The sequence below is a fragment of the Tachyglossus aculeatus genome, chromosome 19 (genome assembly GCF_015852505.1).
Source record: "Tachyglossus aculeatus isolate mTacAcu1 chromosome 19, mTacAcu1.pri, whole genome shotgun sequence".
NCBI lineage: Eukaryota > Metazoa > Chordata > Mammalia > Monotremata > Tachyglossidae > Tachyglossus > Tachyglossus aculeatus.
The window spans coordinates 30,569,470-30,587,332 of record NC_052084.1 but is presented as its reverse complement, the minus strand read 5'-3'; the positions used below and the strand labels follow the sequence as shown (position 1 = coordinate 30,587,332).

General features: G+C 45.6%; 1 protein-coding gene across 2 annotated transcripts in view; it reads right to left on the bottom strand.

Moving 5' to 3' along the window:
- MRAP2 (melanocortin 2 receptor accessory protein 2) overlaps positions 1-17,079 on the bottom strand; it is a 20,797-nt gene extending 3,718 nt beyond the window's left edge. The window contains exons 1-3 of one of the 2 annotated variants that reach the window (XM_038761335.1): positions 16,933-17,079; positions 5,182-5,383; positions 4,919-5,053 (exon numbers count right to left, since the gene is read on the bottom strand). In XM_038761335.1, the coding sequence (XP_038617263.1) occupies positions 4,919-5,045 (127 nt within the window). In that variant the 5' untranslated portion in view covers positions 5,046-5,053; positions 5,182-5,383; positions 16,933-17,079. The remainder of the gene's footprint in view (positions 1-4,918; positions 5,054-5,181; positions 5,384-16,932) is intronic. The other variant, XM_038761336.1, reaches the window with a different exon arrangement.
- Positions 17,080-17,863: the final 784 nt, after the last annotated feature.

The following is a 17,863-nucleotide window of genomic DNA, read 5'->3' as shown; positions in this document are numbered from 1 at the left end:
CGGCATTCGAACCCATGACCTCTGACTCCAAAGCCCGGGCTCTTTCCACTGAGCCACGCTGCTTCTCCACTTCTTTACTGAGCAGCATTTATTGAGGACCTACCTGTCCCAAGTGGGAAGAGAAGAAGACCAAAAATGACACCTTCGCTGCCCACGAGGAGTTGGCACTCTAACAGGAGAGGCACAATTAAAAGTATTTTACCTCACTGTCAGAATAGATCAACTGCTTAGAAAATGCCCAGCATGGAAAGTTTGCTGGTTTAATGCTTCAGTTGTAAGGGTTTGGGTTCCTGAAAGCCAGAGGGGAATTTCAGTTTAGAAACTGAAAGCAGCAGCGTGGCTCAGCGGAAAGAGCCCGGGTTTTGGAGTCAGAGGTCATGGGTTCAAATCCCAGCTCTGCCGAGCTGTGTGACTTTGGGCAAGTCACTCAACTTCTCTGGGCCTCAGTTACCTCATCTGTAAAATGGGAATTAAGACTGTGAGCCCCCCCGTGGGACAACCTGATCACCTTTTAACCTCCCCCAGCGCTTAGAACAGTGCTTTGCACATAGTAAGCGCTTAATAAATGCCATTATTATTATTTAGAGGTGAAGTGTTCAGTCTTTCTGACAGCATTAGGGATAGCGGCTGGGTTGCAGGGCCTGGAGACAGGAGCAGGGGATAAGAAATTGCCCTCCTTAGCATCTCTCTTGGCAGCTGCTGTTGTTTCCAGCTCCCCCGGAGCAGCCTGGGGAATGGTGAATCAATCAATCAATCGTATTTATTGAGCGCTTACTGTGTGCAGAGCACTGCACTAAGCGCTTGGGAAGTACAAGCTGGCAACATATAGAGATGGTCCCTAAGAATGTGAGTGGGGTGTGAAGGGAAAGGGTGGGAGGACGGGGATGGGAAGGCCTGAGTGAAAAGGTGACCGGGGGGGGGATGTGAACTTTGGGGGAATAGTTTCTAGAAAGGGTTGGAATACACCATTTTAATAGAAGTGGAAGTCCCAGCCTGAGGGAGGCAGGCAGCAGGAACGCTAGCTCTCTTCCTCCCTTCAAGGCCCTACTGAGAGCTCACCTCCTCCAGGAGGCCTTCCCAGACTCAGCCCCCTCCTTCCTCTCCCCCTCGTCCCCCTCTCCATCCCCACATCTTACCTCCTTCCCTTCCCCACAGCACCTGTACATATTTATTACTCTATTTATTTTACTTGTACATATCTATTCTATTTATTTTATTTTGTTAATATGTTTGGTTTTGTTCTCTGTCTCCCCCTTCTAGACTGTGAGCCCACCGTTGGGTATGGACTGTCTCTACATGTTGCCAACTTGTACTTCCCAAGCGCTTAGTCCAGTGCTCTGCACACAGTAAGCACTCAATAAATACGATTGATTACACCAAACACCCCATTCCGCCTGCCCCTCCCTGGGCAGAATTTCAGGATTCATCAACATCTGATTGTGTTGTCTACCCCAGCGCTTTGCACAGTGTTGCCACACAGCCTGGGTTTAACAGATTCTGCAGTTATCATTGCTAGTCTGTGGGTAAAACAGGGCCCAGTCATGCCACCTCACAGGGCCAGGGCAAGGAAAGATAATCTCTTATTCTCCCAGGGTTTCTGAGCTTCAGCTCCAGAAGCACAGGTCCTCTCCAAATGACAACGCTGAATGAAAAAGAGGAAACAACGGTACAAAGGAAAATCCCGGTGATCTGAGGGACCTGAAGATTTACGATTTTAAGATTTAAGATTTAACATCTCAGAGGTTGCAGGAGATAGAGCTGAAGGGTAGGGGAGTTGGTCAGCTTTCCTAACCTGTACCCAGGGGCTTTGCCACAGTGTCTGGGAGATTGGGCCCTAACTTGGAGGCCTTCCCCTACTCAGCCCTCATTTCCTTTTCTCCCACTCATCATCATCATCATCATCATCAATCGTATTTATTGAGCGCTTACTGTGTGCAGAGCACTGTACTAAGCGCTTGGGAAGTACAAGTCGGCAACCTATAGAGACAGTCCCTACCCAACAGTGGGCTCACAGTCTAAAAGGGGGAGACAGAGAACAAAACCAAACATACTATTTTATAAAATAAAATAAATAGAATAGATATGTACAAGTAAAATAAATAGAGTAACAAATATGTACAAACATATATACATATATATACACTCCCTTCTGCAACACCCTTACACTGGATTTGCCCCTTTTTTCCCCACCTCCCTCAGCCCCACAGCACTTATGTACATATCCATAATTAATTTACTTATAGGTTCTTACCCCGGCTCTGCCACCTGTCTGCTGTGTGACTTTGGGCAAACCACTTCACTTCTCTGTGCCTCAGTTGCCTCATCTGTAGAATGGGGATTAAGACTGTGAGCCCCATGTGGGACAACCTGATTACCTGGTATCTACCCCAGTGCTAAGAACAGTGCTTGGGCAGCCCGCTGTGAGCCCACTGCTGGGTAGGGACTGTTTCTATATGTTGCCAACTTGTACTTCCCAAGCGCTTAGTACAGTGCTCTGCACACAGTAAGCGCTCAATAAATACGATTGATTGATTGATTGGCACATGATAAGTGCTTAACAAATACCATCACATCATCATTAATGTCTACCTCCCCCTCTGGACTGTAAGCTCTTTGTGGTTAATAATAACAATAACAATTATGGTACTTAAGTGCTTACTATGTGCCAAGCACGGTTCTAAGCGCTGGGGTAGATGCAAGATAATCAAGTTGGACGCAGTCCCTGTCCCACATGGGGTCCACAATCTTAACTACCACCTCTGTTGTATAATCCTCTCCCGAGCACTTAGTACAGTGTTCTCCACATAGTAAGTGCTCAATAAATGTGCTTGATTGATTGGAGCGGAGCACCAGAGTGCTGGATCACCTTGGCAGGCACCTTTATAAATCTTGAGAACAGAGGAACTTCCCCAGTCATCAACTAAAGCCAAGCAATGTCTTTCGGGAAAATAGCCTTTTCTTTGACTACTGACAACAGACGGAGGGATTCAGACCCAGACAGTCAGTCAATCGTACTTACTGCGTGCACAGCACTGTACTAAGCACTTGGGAGTTTACTATATAACAGACACAACATAACTAGCCCCTCTCCTCGCTCCCCATTCTAGCAGCCCTAAAAGGGGGGCAGCTTCCTTAGCCCCGGGAGCTGTGATCAATCAATCGTATTTATTGAGCGCTTACTGTGTGCAGAGCACTGTACTAAGTGCTTGGGAAGTACAAGTTGGCAACATATAGAGACGGTCCCTACCCAACAGTGGGCTCACAGTCTAGAAAATGGGCTCACAGTCCAGAAGTGATGGGTAGGAGGTGGGAGGGTTAGGGAACACATGACTCATAGGCCAGAAGCAGACACGGTCTCTCTGGGGAAATCTGAATTAACTTTCGGGATGGATTAGCTTGCAATAAAACATCCTTAGCTCTTCTGTCAGTGGAGTGGGTGGAAAGAGACGCCAAGCTCTTCAAGCTGTTCAGGGTGCATGGTCACCGTGGTCATCATGGTCATCCCCCTTTTAGACTGTGAGCCCACAGTTGGGTAGGGACTATCTCTATATGTTGCCAACTTGTACTTCCCAAGCGCTTAGTACAGTGCTCTGCACACAGTAAGTGCTCAATAAATACGATTGATTGATTGATTGATCGTGGGACCTTGCTGTGCTGACACAGCTAGCTCTCCTCTGCCCTGTGTGGCCTCCCTGCCCCGCCCAGCCGGGAGCAGGCCTAGGGCAACTTGTTTCATTCATTCAATCATATTGATTGAGCACTTACTGTGTGCAGAGCACTGTACTAAAGGTACCAACCAGGCATTATGCTTCGGGCGGGACTATCACATTTTGGGCCCCCCATCCCAACACTCTAAGCGCTGCGGAGGTGATCAGGTTGTCCCACGGGGGGCTCACAGTCTTAATCCCCATTTTACAGATGAGGTCACTGAGGCACAGAGAAGTTAAGTGACTTGCCCAAAGTCACACAGCTGACAAGTGGCGGAGCCGGCATTTGAACCCATGACCTCTGACTCCAAAGCCCGGGCTCCTTCCACTGGGCCACGCTGCTTCTCCAATGGAGGTAGAGTGACTAGGTTGGTAGCCCGCTGTTGGGTAGGGACTGTATATGTTGCCAACTTGTATTTCCCAAGTGCTTAATACAGTGCTCTGCACACAGTAAGCGCTCAATAAATACGATTGAGTGAATGAATGGATGCATATTAGAGGAGCAAAGTGTGGGGATTGGGATGTAGTAGGAGAGCCGAGAGGTGAGGTGGGAGGGGACAAGATTGGGGACTTTAAAGGAGAGCCTGAAGGTTTGTCTAAGTGATCCCGGTGCTGCTGACTGAAGCTTCCTGTTCTACCTCTGGATTTGTTTCCCCGGGGAACATCTGGGAGATGCCGCCCCTCTAAACTAGGTGCCGACTCCCACATGCTGGGCCTGCAAAAGAGTCAAATAACATCCCAAACTAGTCACACCCACGCCACAGGAAGTGTGTACGCTGCTCTCTGTCAGGAACAAAAAGATGCCCACGTGCTGCAGAAACAGATTCTCGGACCTCTGGACCCAAATTCCATTTCTGGGCTCTTGTGCAGCATACATTTTCCCATGGCCATTAAAAGAGCTGGCATGCTGCCCATTATTATTATTAATATTGTTATTACTTTTCCATTTGAACCCTCCCAAACCTCACTTTAAGTGCCCTGAGCGTCCCCGCCTAAGGCTCTTGTGATGTTAGACCCATTCCACCCCATTACCAAAATAATTTTTTAAAAGGGAAAAGGCAAGGAGAGTTTGTCAAGGTATTTTCACTGTTTGTGCATAGGCTTTGTGGGGGAAATGGAGCGCAATTGTTGAGTAATTCCCAAGGCAAAAAACACGACGCAAAAAGGCAATCTAAAAAAAGTGCATGTGTAGAACCCCCAGAAGGACTTACATCTATGAGCTTTCAGTCCTTCAAATGAAACGGGTCCAATCTCGTAATACTCGTACTCCCAAGTGTAATCAGAAGGAGGTGAGGACGGCTGTGAAGTTCGGTTAGAAATGACCCCTTGGACAGACATCCTCCGCCCTGAATCGAAGGAGAAACACCAGCAGTCTGTCAGTGCTCCTTGGCCACCTGGGCCCGTCGCAGTCTGCTCTCCCCCATCGGTGAACGAGAACAAATCGATCAATCGATCGTATTTATTGAGCACTTACTTTGGCAGACTTCACTGCCCCAGCTGCTGCTCCCCTTGGCTAGGAAGGCGAGCGGTGGGATGGGCTGGGGAGCCGGGTTGCATCCGAAGGACCAGAGAGGGTAGCAGGAAGGCGGCCTGGCGTCTCATCTCCTCAGGTCCCAAGTTCGACCTCTCACCGGCATTGGGGAGCTGGAGTTCAAAGCCTGGCTGATCTTGACTGCCTGATAATCATCATCATCATCAATCGTATTTATTGAGCGCTTACTATGTGCAGAGCACTGTACTAAGCGCTTGGGAAGTACAAATTGGCAACATATAGAGGCAGTCCCTACCCAACAGTGGGCTCACAGTCTAAAAGGGGGAGACAGAGAACAAAACCAAACATACTAACAAAATAAAATAAATAGAATAGATACGTACAAGTAAAATAAATAAATAGAGTAATAAATATGTACAAACATATATACATATATACAGGTGACAATGGCATTTGTTAAGCACTTACTATGTGCAAAGCACTGTTCTAAGGATTCGAACACAGGTCTTTCTGATTCCCAGGCCACCAGGCCTGCGTTCTATCCACTAAGCCACGCTGCTTCACACTTGCCTGCTGTGTAACATTGAGCAGGTCACTTCACATCTCTGTGCCTCAGTTCCTTAACTGTAAAATAGGGATTAAATGCCTGTTCTCCCTCCTACTTAGGCTGGGAGCCCCCTGTGGATCCAGGACTGTGTCTATCCCGATTATCTTGCGTCTACCTCAGTGCTTAGCACATAAACACAACTATCATCTGTCCTTCAGCCCCCAGTCTGTCATATCTCTGCCTTGTGTGACTTTGGGCAAGTCACTTAACTTCTCTGTGCCTGTTCCCTCATCTGTAAAATGGGGATTAAGACTGTGATTCCCCTGTGGGACAACCTGATCACCTTGTGATCTCCCCAGCGCTTAGAATAGTGCTTTGCACATAGTAAGAGCTTAATGAATGCCATCATTATTATTATTTTCCCACCCGCCAGATGCTCCCTCTTTCCCCTCTCTCTAGCTCTGTTTTCTTCTTTTTTCCCCTTCCAATTCAGTCAGGCCCCCAGCCCATCCTGTGCCTAAGGTGCAAGTCACCTGGGATCTCTCCTCTCTCCCCAATCAATCAGGCAGAAGTCCTGCTGGCCCAGAGGAGCAGAGAGGCAGGGAAAAACAGCATGGCTACACCCTCATGCTCCTCAGCACACCCCTGGTCCCATACAAACAGCCCTCCTTACCTCCGAGAGAACTAGGAGCCTTGTCTGCCCAGGCAAGCAGGGGGTTTCTTGTAGGTTAAGGGGCAAACCTTTCCATCACCCAGGGAGACATCAGGCAGCAGAAATGTGGCCCTCGCCTAGAAACCCCTCTCCACCTTCATTTTCCTCCTTTCTGTGCTGTCAAATTTCTCAGCTTGGACTCTCTTGGAAGTGGAGAGAGCCTCAAGGTTTAGGACCTTTGTCATTTTGACCTCTTGGTAATCTCCCCAGGACTCGGTACGGCATTCTGTCCAGGTTAAGCACTCAAATTCTGCTGCAGAGGGTGACAAGGATGAAGAGGAGCCAAAGGATGGAAGATAAAGATCGTGAGTATTGTGAACTCTTCTGTTCTAACTCCAAATTTGTTAGCCTGGAGAATTTTCTCTGACGCATAAAAATGTAAATTTGGTTACCATTTCAAAAGGCCTCACTTTTTGGTGTACTAGCCCACTTAGTATTGGGTATTGTCATCGGGTGTGAAAATTTCCACTGATAACTACTGAGAAAACAAATTGGAGCTTAGTCACCATGTTGGCTGTGAATCAAAAAGCATATTTACTCCAGAACTCATGGATCAGAGGCAATATTATGTCTGCATGTTACCCCTGAGGAGAACCACTGGGAATTTCCTAGTGCTGAAGCCCTCTGCAACATTTCAGATATTAAACAAGAGAAATCTTGGAGTGCCTCCATGCAGATGCCCGTTGTGGTGGCCAGGGTCGTGGGAAGCTGCTAATCGTGAGCTCTTTAGAGGCGCTGGCAACGTTGACCGTTTTCCACTGAAGCAACCCGGATCATCACAGCGGTGCCACCGAGCCAAATCTGGGGAAGAACATTACTGCTTCCAGGGGCACCAAGCAGACCTGGGCCTGCTGGGATCAGAAGGAGCTGCCCCTTTGAGTCAGACATGGCCGAGGGGGGTGGGAAGACAATCCTTCCCCTCCTCTGTGCCCTTTCCTCTGACCCTGGCTCACCTCTCCTCCCCTCAGGGCCAGGTAGCTCATGTTTCCCCGGCCCCACCACACACACACAGCCAGGGATGGACAATGTCCCTCAGCAGTTGGTCACAGGCCCATCCCCTTCCTCTGGGGCCAGACAGCTCACTCTCCCCTCTGCCACACACAGCCGGGGACAGATCCCATCCCTCAGCAGCTGGTCACAGGTCCAGTCTCTTCTTCTGCCCTGTTTGCCTCTCCTTCTGTCAGAGACAAGCAACTCGTGCCACCCCCACACACAGCAAGGGATGGACACTGTCCCTCAGCAGCTGGTCACTGGTCCATCCCCTCATCTCCTTCCTCTGGCCCAGCTCACCTCTCCTCCTGTCAAGGCCAGGTGCCCACACACACACACAATCTGGGGATGGACACTGTCCCTCAGCAGCTGGTCATGGATCCATCCCCTTCCTCTGCCCCTCGTTCACCTCTCCTCTTAGCAAGGCCAGGCAGCTCATGCCCCCCCCCTCCCCCCCAAACACACACCCAAATATAACTAGGGATAGACACTGTGCCTCAACAGCTGTTTATAGGGACCACCCTGCCAGGAGGCGCCCGTGATGGACACAATTTCCGAATGGTCCCGAAGACCACTTTGGGGGGATCCTGATAGAAAGGATCAATGGCCTTTTCCCCTTATGGGCAAAACTCCCTCAGGAGTGGTTTCCCACAAGGACGGTGGAAGCCCTCATGGCCGTGCGTGAGTGCCCACAAGAAATCACACAAACAAGCCCACACACTGTGGAAAACGGGAAAACTTGCAACATAAACATGAGGGCAGAGAGGTGTACCCTAGGCAACCCCAAAGATAACAAGGCCCCTCAAATTTTCTGAGGGAGCCACCACAACACATCCTCTTACAGCTAAGACTGTTCCAGCAATGTCAGTCAGGAAGGCGCTCCGAACACAGCATATATACACATATACACATATATATACATATATACACGTATATACATATATACACGCATATATATATGCATATATATACACATATATACATATATATGCACATATATACATATATACACACACATATATACATATATACACACACATATATACATATATACACACACATATATACATATATACACACACATATATACATATATACACACACATATATACATATATATACATATACACACACACACACACACACACACATTTCCTTGAACCCTGCCAATCCCCTTATCTGTAATTCATTTTAATCTCTGTCTCCCCCTCTAGATTGTCAGCACCTTGAGGGCAGGAATCATGCCTACAAACGACTGTATTATACTCACCCAAGCACTTAGTATAGTGTTCTGCACACAATAAGCATTCAATAAATACCAGGGACTGAATAGAGCAAGGGAGACATGATTCCTGCCCTCATGACCTTATAGTCTAGCTAGGAAGCAGACCCTACATTTCAGATAGGAGGAAGTAGAAAAGAGGGTAAACAATACTGGTATTGTCAAGTGCTTACTTTGTGTCAAGCCTCATACTAAGCACCGGGGATAGAAACAAGAGATCCGTGTCATACAGAGTCCGCGGCCCACATGTGCTAACAAAGTAAGAGGGAGAAACAGGTATTAAAACCCTATTTTACAGAGGGGGAAATTAAGGCCCAGAGACGTTAAGTGACTTGCCCAAGGTCCCACTGCAGGAACATGGTGGAGCTGGTATTAGAACCCAGGACCAAGCTGCTTCTCAATAATAATAATAATAATAATAATAAACCAAATTTACAGAGCACTTTCTGTGTGCAGAGCACTGTACTAAGCGTTTGGGAGTTGGTAGACATGATCCCTGCCTACAGTGACCTTACAATCTAGAGGGGGAGACAGATTACATTATGGATATGAACATATATGTGATGCGGATGAGAAAAAGGTGGATAAAGGGTGCCAATTCTAGTGCAAGAGTGACGCAAAAGGGAGCATGAGTAGAGGAAATGAGGGCTTAGTTGGGAAATGCTTCTTGGAGATATGTTTTTAATAAGGCTTTAAATATTAAACACAATGATAATAATAATAGTAACTGTACTTATTAAGCCACTACTATGTGCCAAGCACAGTGCTAAGCCCAGGGATACATACCAAAGAATCAGATCAACACAGTCTGAGTGCGAGGGGAGCAGGTATTTTTCTTTTGCATTTTCAGATGAGGAAATGGAGGCACAGAGATGTCAAGTGACTTTCCTGACATTACACAGCAGATAAGTGGCAGAACCAGAACCCAGGTCTCCTGACTCCCAGTTCCTTGCTTTTTCCACAAATCTATGCACTATGTGCATAAACTAATGCTTAATAAGACATGTACATCTAATATCCCATAAATTCTTATGCCTCAAGACTGTGAGCTCTTTGTGGGCAGGGAATGTGTTGGATGTTATATTGTACTCTCCCAAGCGCTTAGTACAGTGCTTTGCACACAGTAAGTGCTCAATAAATTTAATAATAATAATAATAATCACTTGTTATCATTTCATTAGACCTGGTGTGGACATTCTAAAAATGTCCTCTTTAAAAATATTTCTAATGCTCTTTGTGAGCATGCAGTAACCTCTGACTCCCAACCCGTGCTCTTTCCACTAAGTCCTGCTGTTTCTCTGATAGGACTGTCTCTATATGTTGCCGACTTGTACTTCCCAAGCGCTTCGTACAGTGCTCTGCACATAGTAAGCGCTCAATAAATACGACTGAACGAATGAATGTAGATATTATATATCTATAATTCTATAATTCTGTTTATTTGTATTGATGCTGTTGATGCCTGTTTACTTGTCTTGATGTCTGTCACCCCCTTTCTAGACTGTCGGCCCGTTGTGGGCAGGGACTGTCTGTCTCTGTTGCTGACCTGAACTTTCCAAGCGCTTAGTATAGTGTTCTGCACACAGTAAGCGCTCAATAAATATGATTGAATGAATGAATGAACAAATAGCTTTTTGGGTTGCTAATATGGCATCTTTCCCCAAGGTATTAGGGAACCACTGTAGTAACCTATCTAACCTCCTCCAGGAGGCCTTCCCAGATTGAGCCCCCTCCTTCCTCTCCCCCTCCTCATCCCCCCTGCCCTACCTCCTTCCCCTCCCCACAGCGCCTGCATATATGTTTGTACACATTTATTACTCTATTTATTTTACTTGTACATATTTACTATTCTATTCATTTTATTTTGTTAATATGTTTTGTTTTGTCGTCTGCCTCCCCCTTCTGGACTGTAAGCCCGCTGTTGGGTAGGGACCGTCTCTATATGTTGCCAACTTGTACTTCCCAAGCGCTTAGCACAGTGCTCGGCACACAGTAAGCGCTCATTAAATACGATTGAGTGAATGAATGAATGACTCACCCTCACACCAACACACGGAGCTGGGTAGGAAAGTAGCATTTGTCTTGCAGGGAGGAAACTGAGGCATGAGTCCACTGGGTGGGCTGTGCCAAGGATAAACTCAGGGCCAGTGGGTGGTTTGTTGGTGGGGCTAGAGAGGGTTCTCATTCTGAGTATTATTTTCCTTTCCTCCCTCTCAAGAGAGCCCGCCCCAGAAATTTAAACAATCCCATCTAGTTTCTAACTTCTAATCTTCACCTTCCATCCCGTTCCTCTCTTGTCCCCAGGCTTTCAAAAGAGCTAAATTAGCTGGCACTGTCCTTCGTCAGTCACTGCCAAGCTTTGGATGTAACTACAGCTCACCTTGCAGGTTGATTCCTGCCCCTTCCATGAACTCCAGGCAAATTTACAGACACACAGCTGGGGGAAAATCAATGGAATATTAACGCTGAGTGTGTCCTTTGCTGGGGCTGGTGGCAATCAAGGCATAAAGTGTGCAGTTTGCTAAGGACGCCGTAAAAAAATCACTTTGTATTCTGAAGCTGGATTAAAAATGCAGCTCCAGTCAAGTTTACAGACACACAGCTGGGGAAAAATCAATAGAATATCAACACTGAGTGGGTCCTTTGTTGGGGCTGGTGGTACTCAAGGCATAAAGTGCACAGTTTGCTAAGGATACCGTAAAAAAATCACTTTGTATTCTGAAGCTGGATTAAAAATGCAGCTCATGTTATAATAATAATAATAATGGTATTTGCTAAGCACTTACTATGTGCCAGGCACGGTCCCCAGATGAACCACAGGCAAAAGGCAACAACTACGTGAGAAAAGTTTGAACTGCAGAGCAGTAAGTGCAAAAATATTGTCAGTCTCTCCATTTCCTTTGAAGAACTGATGTACAAATTACTTTCCTAAGCTGAACATGAACCACCAGGACCATCAGACGAAATGGTTATTTCCACCTGGATTTTAAACCACTTCCTAAAGATTGTTGAAACTGGACATTTTCTTCCTTCCTTCAGTCGTCTTCATTGAGCGCTTACTGTGTGCAGAGCACTGTACTACTGCTGCTACTACAACTTCTACTACTGATAATAGCATTTGTTAGGCGCTTATTAGGTGCCAAGCACTGTACTAAGCGTTTGGGAAAGTACAATGGAGAAGCAGCGTGGCTTAGCGGCAAGAGCCCGGCTTGGGAGTCAGAGGCTGTGGGTTCTAATCCCAACTCGGCCGCTTGCCTGCTGTGTGGCCTTGGGCAAGCCACTTCACTTCTCTGTCCCTCAGTTCCCTCATCTGGAAAATGGGGCTGAAGACCGTGAGCCCCACGTGGCACAACCCGATAACCTTGTATCTACCCCAGGGCCTGTCCTTTCCAACCGCTTAGTCCAGTGCTCTGCACCCAGTAAGTGCTCAATAAATACGATTGATTGATTGATTGAATGAATGAACTGAGCCCTCTCCTTCCTCTCCCCCTCCTCCCCCTCTCCATCCCCCCCCACCTTACCTCCTTCCCCTCCCTGCAGCACCTGTATATATGTATATATGTTTGTATGTATTTATTACTCTATTTTACTTGTACATACTTATTCTATTTATTTTATTTTGTTAATATGTCTTGTTTTGTTGTCTGTCTCCCCCTTCTAGACTGTGAGCCCGCTGTTGGGTAGGGACCGTCTCTATATGTTGCCAACTTGGACTTCCCAAGCGCTTAGTACAGTGCTCTGCACACAGTAAGCGCTCAATAAATACGACTGAATGAACAGTGCTTGGCACAGAGTAAGCGCTATAAAAAACACCACAGTACTGGGAACAGAGTAAGTGCTTAACACACACCATCATCATTATTATTATTATTATTATAATACAGCACTAAAAAGTAACACCCCCTGCTCACCATGAGCGATTCAGACATCAATTCAAATAAACAGACATTAGCCCAGTGCTCTGCACACAGTCAGAGCTCAATAAATATGACTGAATGAATCAATTAGAATAGTGCTTGGCACAGAGTAAGCGTATAAAACCACAGTGCTCGGCACAGAGTAAGCGATTAACACACCATTATTATTATCATCATCATTATTACTATTATTATTATTATTATTACAATGCAGCACTAAAAAGCGACACTCCCTGCTCACCATGAAAGATTGAGATGGACATCAATCCAAATAGACATTAGCCCAGTGCTCTGCACACAGTCAGCGCACAATAAATACGATTGAATGAATGAATTAGAACAGTGCTTGGCACAGAGTAAGTGCTTAACACCACCATCACTATTATTATTGTTATTATTATTATTATAATACAGCACTAAAAAGTGAGACTTACTGCTCACCACAAGAGATTGAGACAGACATCAATCCAAACAAACAGATATTAGCCCAGTGCTCTGTACACAGTCGGCGCTCAATAAATACGATTGAATGAATAAATGAATTAGAACAGTGCTTGGCACAGAATAAGCGATTAACACACACCATCACTATTATGATTGTTATTGTTATTATTATAATACAGCACCAAAAAGTGAGACTTCCTCCTCACCACAAGAGATTGAGACAGACATCAATCCAAACAGATATTAGCCCAGTGCTCTGTACACAGTCGGCGCTCAATAAATACGATTGAGTGAATAAATGAATTAGAACAGTGCTTGGCACAGAATAAGCGATTAACACACACCATCATCATCATTATTATAATACAGTACTAAAAAGTGACACTCTCCGCTGACCACGAGCTCACAATGAGAGATTGAGACAGACATTAATCCAAATAGAGACATTAGCAAAGTGCCCTGCACACAGTAAGTGCTCAATATGACCGAATGACTGAATGAATTAATTAAAACAGTGCTTGGCACAGAGTAAGCGCTTAACACACCATCATCATTATCATACAGCACTAAAAAGTGACATTTTCAGCTCACCATGAGAGACTGGGACAGACATTAATCCAAATAAAGAGACATTAACAAAGTGCTCTGCACACAGTAAGTGCTCAATATGACTGAATTAATTAATTAATACAGTGCTTGGCACAGAGTAAGCGCTTAACACACCATCATCATTATAATACAGCACTAAAAAGTGACATTTTCTGCTCACCATGAGAGATTGGGACAGACATTAATCCAAATAAAGAGACATTAGCAAAGTGCTCTGCACATAGTAAGTGCTCAATATGACTGAATGAGTGAATGAATAATTAAAACAGTGCTTGGCACACAGTAAGCGCTTAACACACACCATCATCATTATAATACAGCACTAAAAAGTGACATTTTCTGCTCACCATGAGAGATTGGGACAGACATAAATCCAAATAAACAGACATTAGCAAAGTGTTCTGCGCACAGCCTGCACTCAATAAATATGACTGAATGAATGAATGAATTAAAACAGTGTTTGGCACAGAGTAAGCACTTAAACACCACCACTACCATCATTATTATTGTTACAATACAGCACTAAAAAAAGTGATACACCCTGCTCACCATGAGAGGTTGAGACAGACATCAATCCAAATAAACAGACAGTAGCCCAGTGCTCTGCACAACGAGAGATTGAGATGGACATGGCTTAGTACAGTGCTTAGCACATAGTAAGCGCTTAACAAATGCCATCATTCAACAGACATTAGCACAGAGTCAGCGCTCAATAAATACGATTGAATGAATGAATTAGAACAGTACTATTATTATTATTATCATGATTACAATACAGCACTAAAAAGTGACACTCCCTGCTCACCACGAGAGATTGAGACGGACATCGCTTAGTACAGTGCTTGGCACATAGTAAGCGCTTCCCAAATGCCATCATTCAACAGCCATTAGCCCAGTGCTCTGCACAGAGTCAGCGCTCAATAAATACGATTGAATGAATCAGAACAGTACTATTATTATTATTATCATGATTACAATACAGCACTAAAAAGCGACACTCCCTGCTCACCACGAGAAATTGAAACAGACATCGCTTAGTACAGTGCTTGGCACATAGTAAGCGCTTCCCAAATGCCATCATTCAACAGCCATTAGCCCAGTGCTCTGCACAGAGTCAGCGCTCAATAAATACGATTGAATGAATTAGAACAGTACTATTATTATTATTAGTATCATGATAATACAGCACTAAAAAGTGACACTCCCTGCTCACCACAAGAGATTGAGACGGACCTCGCTTAGTACAGTGCTTGGCACATAGTAAGCGCTTCCCAAATGCCATCATTCAACAGTCATTAGCCCAGTGCTCTGCACAGAGTCAGCACTCAATACAACTGAATGAATGAATTAGAACAGTACTATTATTATTATTATCAAGATTGCAATACAGCACTAAAAAGTGACACTCCCTGCTCACCACGAGAGATTGAGACGGACATCGCTTAGTACAGTGCTTGGCACATAGTAAGCGCTTCCCAAATGCCATCATTCAACAGCCATTAGCCCAGTGCTCTGCACAGAGTCAGAACTCAATAAATACGATTGAATGAATCAGAACAGTACTATTATTATTATTATCATGATTACAATACAGCACTAAAAAGTGACACTCCCTGCTCACCACGAGAGATTGAGACAGACAACGCTTAGAACAGTGCTTGACACACAGCGCTTACCGAATACCATCATTCAACAGCCATTAGCCCAGTGCTCTGCACAGAGCCAGCGCTCAATAAATACGATTGAATGAATGAATTAGAACAGTACTTTTATTATTATTATTATCATGGTTACAATACAGCACTAAAAAGTGACACTCCCTGCTCACCACGAGAGATTGAGACAGACATCGCTTAGTACAGGGCTTGGCACATAGTAAGCACTTACCAAATGCCATCATTCAACAGCCATTAGCCTAGTGCTCTGCACAGAGTCAGAGCTCAATAAATACTATTGAATGAATTAGAACAGTACTATTATTATTATTATTATCATGATTACAATACAGCACTAAAAAGTGACACTCCCTGCTCACCACGAGAGATTGAGACAGAGACATCGCTTAGTACAGGGCTTGGCACATAGTAAGCGCTTCCCAAATGCCATCATTCAATAGCCATTAGCCCAGTGCTCTGCACAGTCAGCACTCAACACAATTGAATGAATGAATTAGAACAGTACTATTATTATTATTATCAAGGTTGCAATACAGCACTAAAAAGTGACACTCCCTGCTCACCACGAGAGATCGAGACGGACATTGCTTAGTACAGTGCTTGGCACGTAGTAAGCGCTTCCCAAATGCCATCATTCAACAGCCATTAGCCTAGTGCTCTGCACAGAGTCAGAGCTCAATAAATACTATTGAATGAATTAGAACAGTACTATTATTATTATTATTATCATGATTACAATACAGCACTAAAAAGTGACACTCCCTGCTCACCACGAGAGATTGAGACAGAGACATCGCTTAGTACAGGGCTTGGCACATAGTAAGCGCTTCCCAAATGCCATCATTCAACAGCCATTAGCCCAGTGCTCTGCACAGAGTCAGCGCTCAATACAATTGAATGAATGAGAACAGTACTATTATTATTATCAAGATTGCAATACAGCACAAAAAAGTGACACTCCCTGCTCACCACGAGAGATCGAGACGGACATCGCTTAGTACAGTGCTTGGCACATAGTAAGCGCTTCCCAAATGCCATCATTCAACAGCCATTAGCCCAGTGCTCTGCACAGTGTCAGCGCTCAATACAACTGAATGAACTAGAACAGTAGTATTATTATTATCAAGATTGCAATACAGCACTAAAAAGTGACACTCCCTGCTCACCACGAGAGATCGAGAGGGACATCGCTTACTACAGTGCTTGGCACATAGTAAGCGCTTCCCAAATGCCATCATTCAACAGCCATTAGCCCAGTGCTCTGCACAGAGTCAGCGCTCAATAAATACGATTGAATGAATCAGAACAGTACTATTATTATTAGCATGATTACAGTACAGCACTAAAAAGTGACACGCCCTGCTCACCACGAGAGATCGAGACGGACATCGCTTAGTACAGTGCTTGGCACATAGTAAGCGCTTCCCGAATGCCATCATTCAACTGCCCAGTGCTCTGCACAGAGTCAGCGCTCAATAAATAGGAAGGCATGAACAAATAAATGCCTAATAAAATGAGATGACAGCTATATAGAGCTATTAAATGCATTCACTTACTGGTCCGGCCGTCGGTGAGAGTTGCCGGGAGGACGCGGGGCTATAGTTTGGACGCCGTCCGTGCCCGGGGAGGCCTTCCTGCAGCAGGGCGGGCTGCCCCTGTGCGGTGGCTGGTTTAAGCGCTTAGCCCAGTGCTCTGCACACAGAAAGCGCTCAGTAAATACGACTGAGCGGCTGGTTTTCCTGGGAGAAAGTGCAGGCGAACTGAACGCCCCTGGCAGGAGGAGCGCAGCGGCCCGCCCACAGCCCGGGGGAGGGAGCACGGGGGGAAACCATTCATTCATTCATTCCATCAAATTTCCGGAGCGCTTACTACGTGCACAGCACTGGGCTAAGCGCTGGGGAAAGCACACTACAACAACAGAGACAGTCCCTGCCCAACCAGGGGAGCACAAAGGGGGCCCCGGGGGAACCATTCCTTCATTTGTTCCATCGTCTTTATAATAATAATAAGGATGATGGTATTTGTTAAGCGCTTACTATGTGCCGAGCACTGTTCTAAGCGCTGGCGGGGGGAATACAAGGTAATCAGGTTGTCCCACAGTCTTCATCCCCATTTTATAGATGAGGGAACTGAGGCCCAGAGAAATAAAGTGATTTTCCCCAAAGTCACACAGCTGACAAGTGGTGGAGCCGGGATTAGAACCCATGACCTCTGACTCCCAAGCCCGGGCTCTTTCCACTGAGCCACGCTGCTTTTTATGGAGTGCTTACTGTGTGCAAAGCACTGGGCTAAGCGCTGGGGAAAGTACACTACAACAACAGAGACGGTCCCTGCCCAACAAGGGGAGCACAAAGGGGGCCCGGGGGGAAGCATTCATTCATTTATTCCATCGTCTTAATAATAATAATAATAGTATTTGTTAAGCGCTTACTATGTGCCAAACACAGTTCTAAGCGCTGGGGGGCGGGGGGGGGGATACAAGGTAAT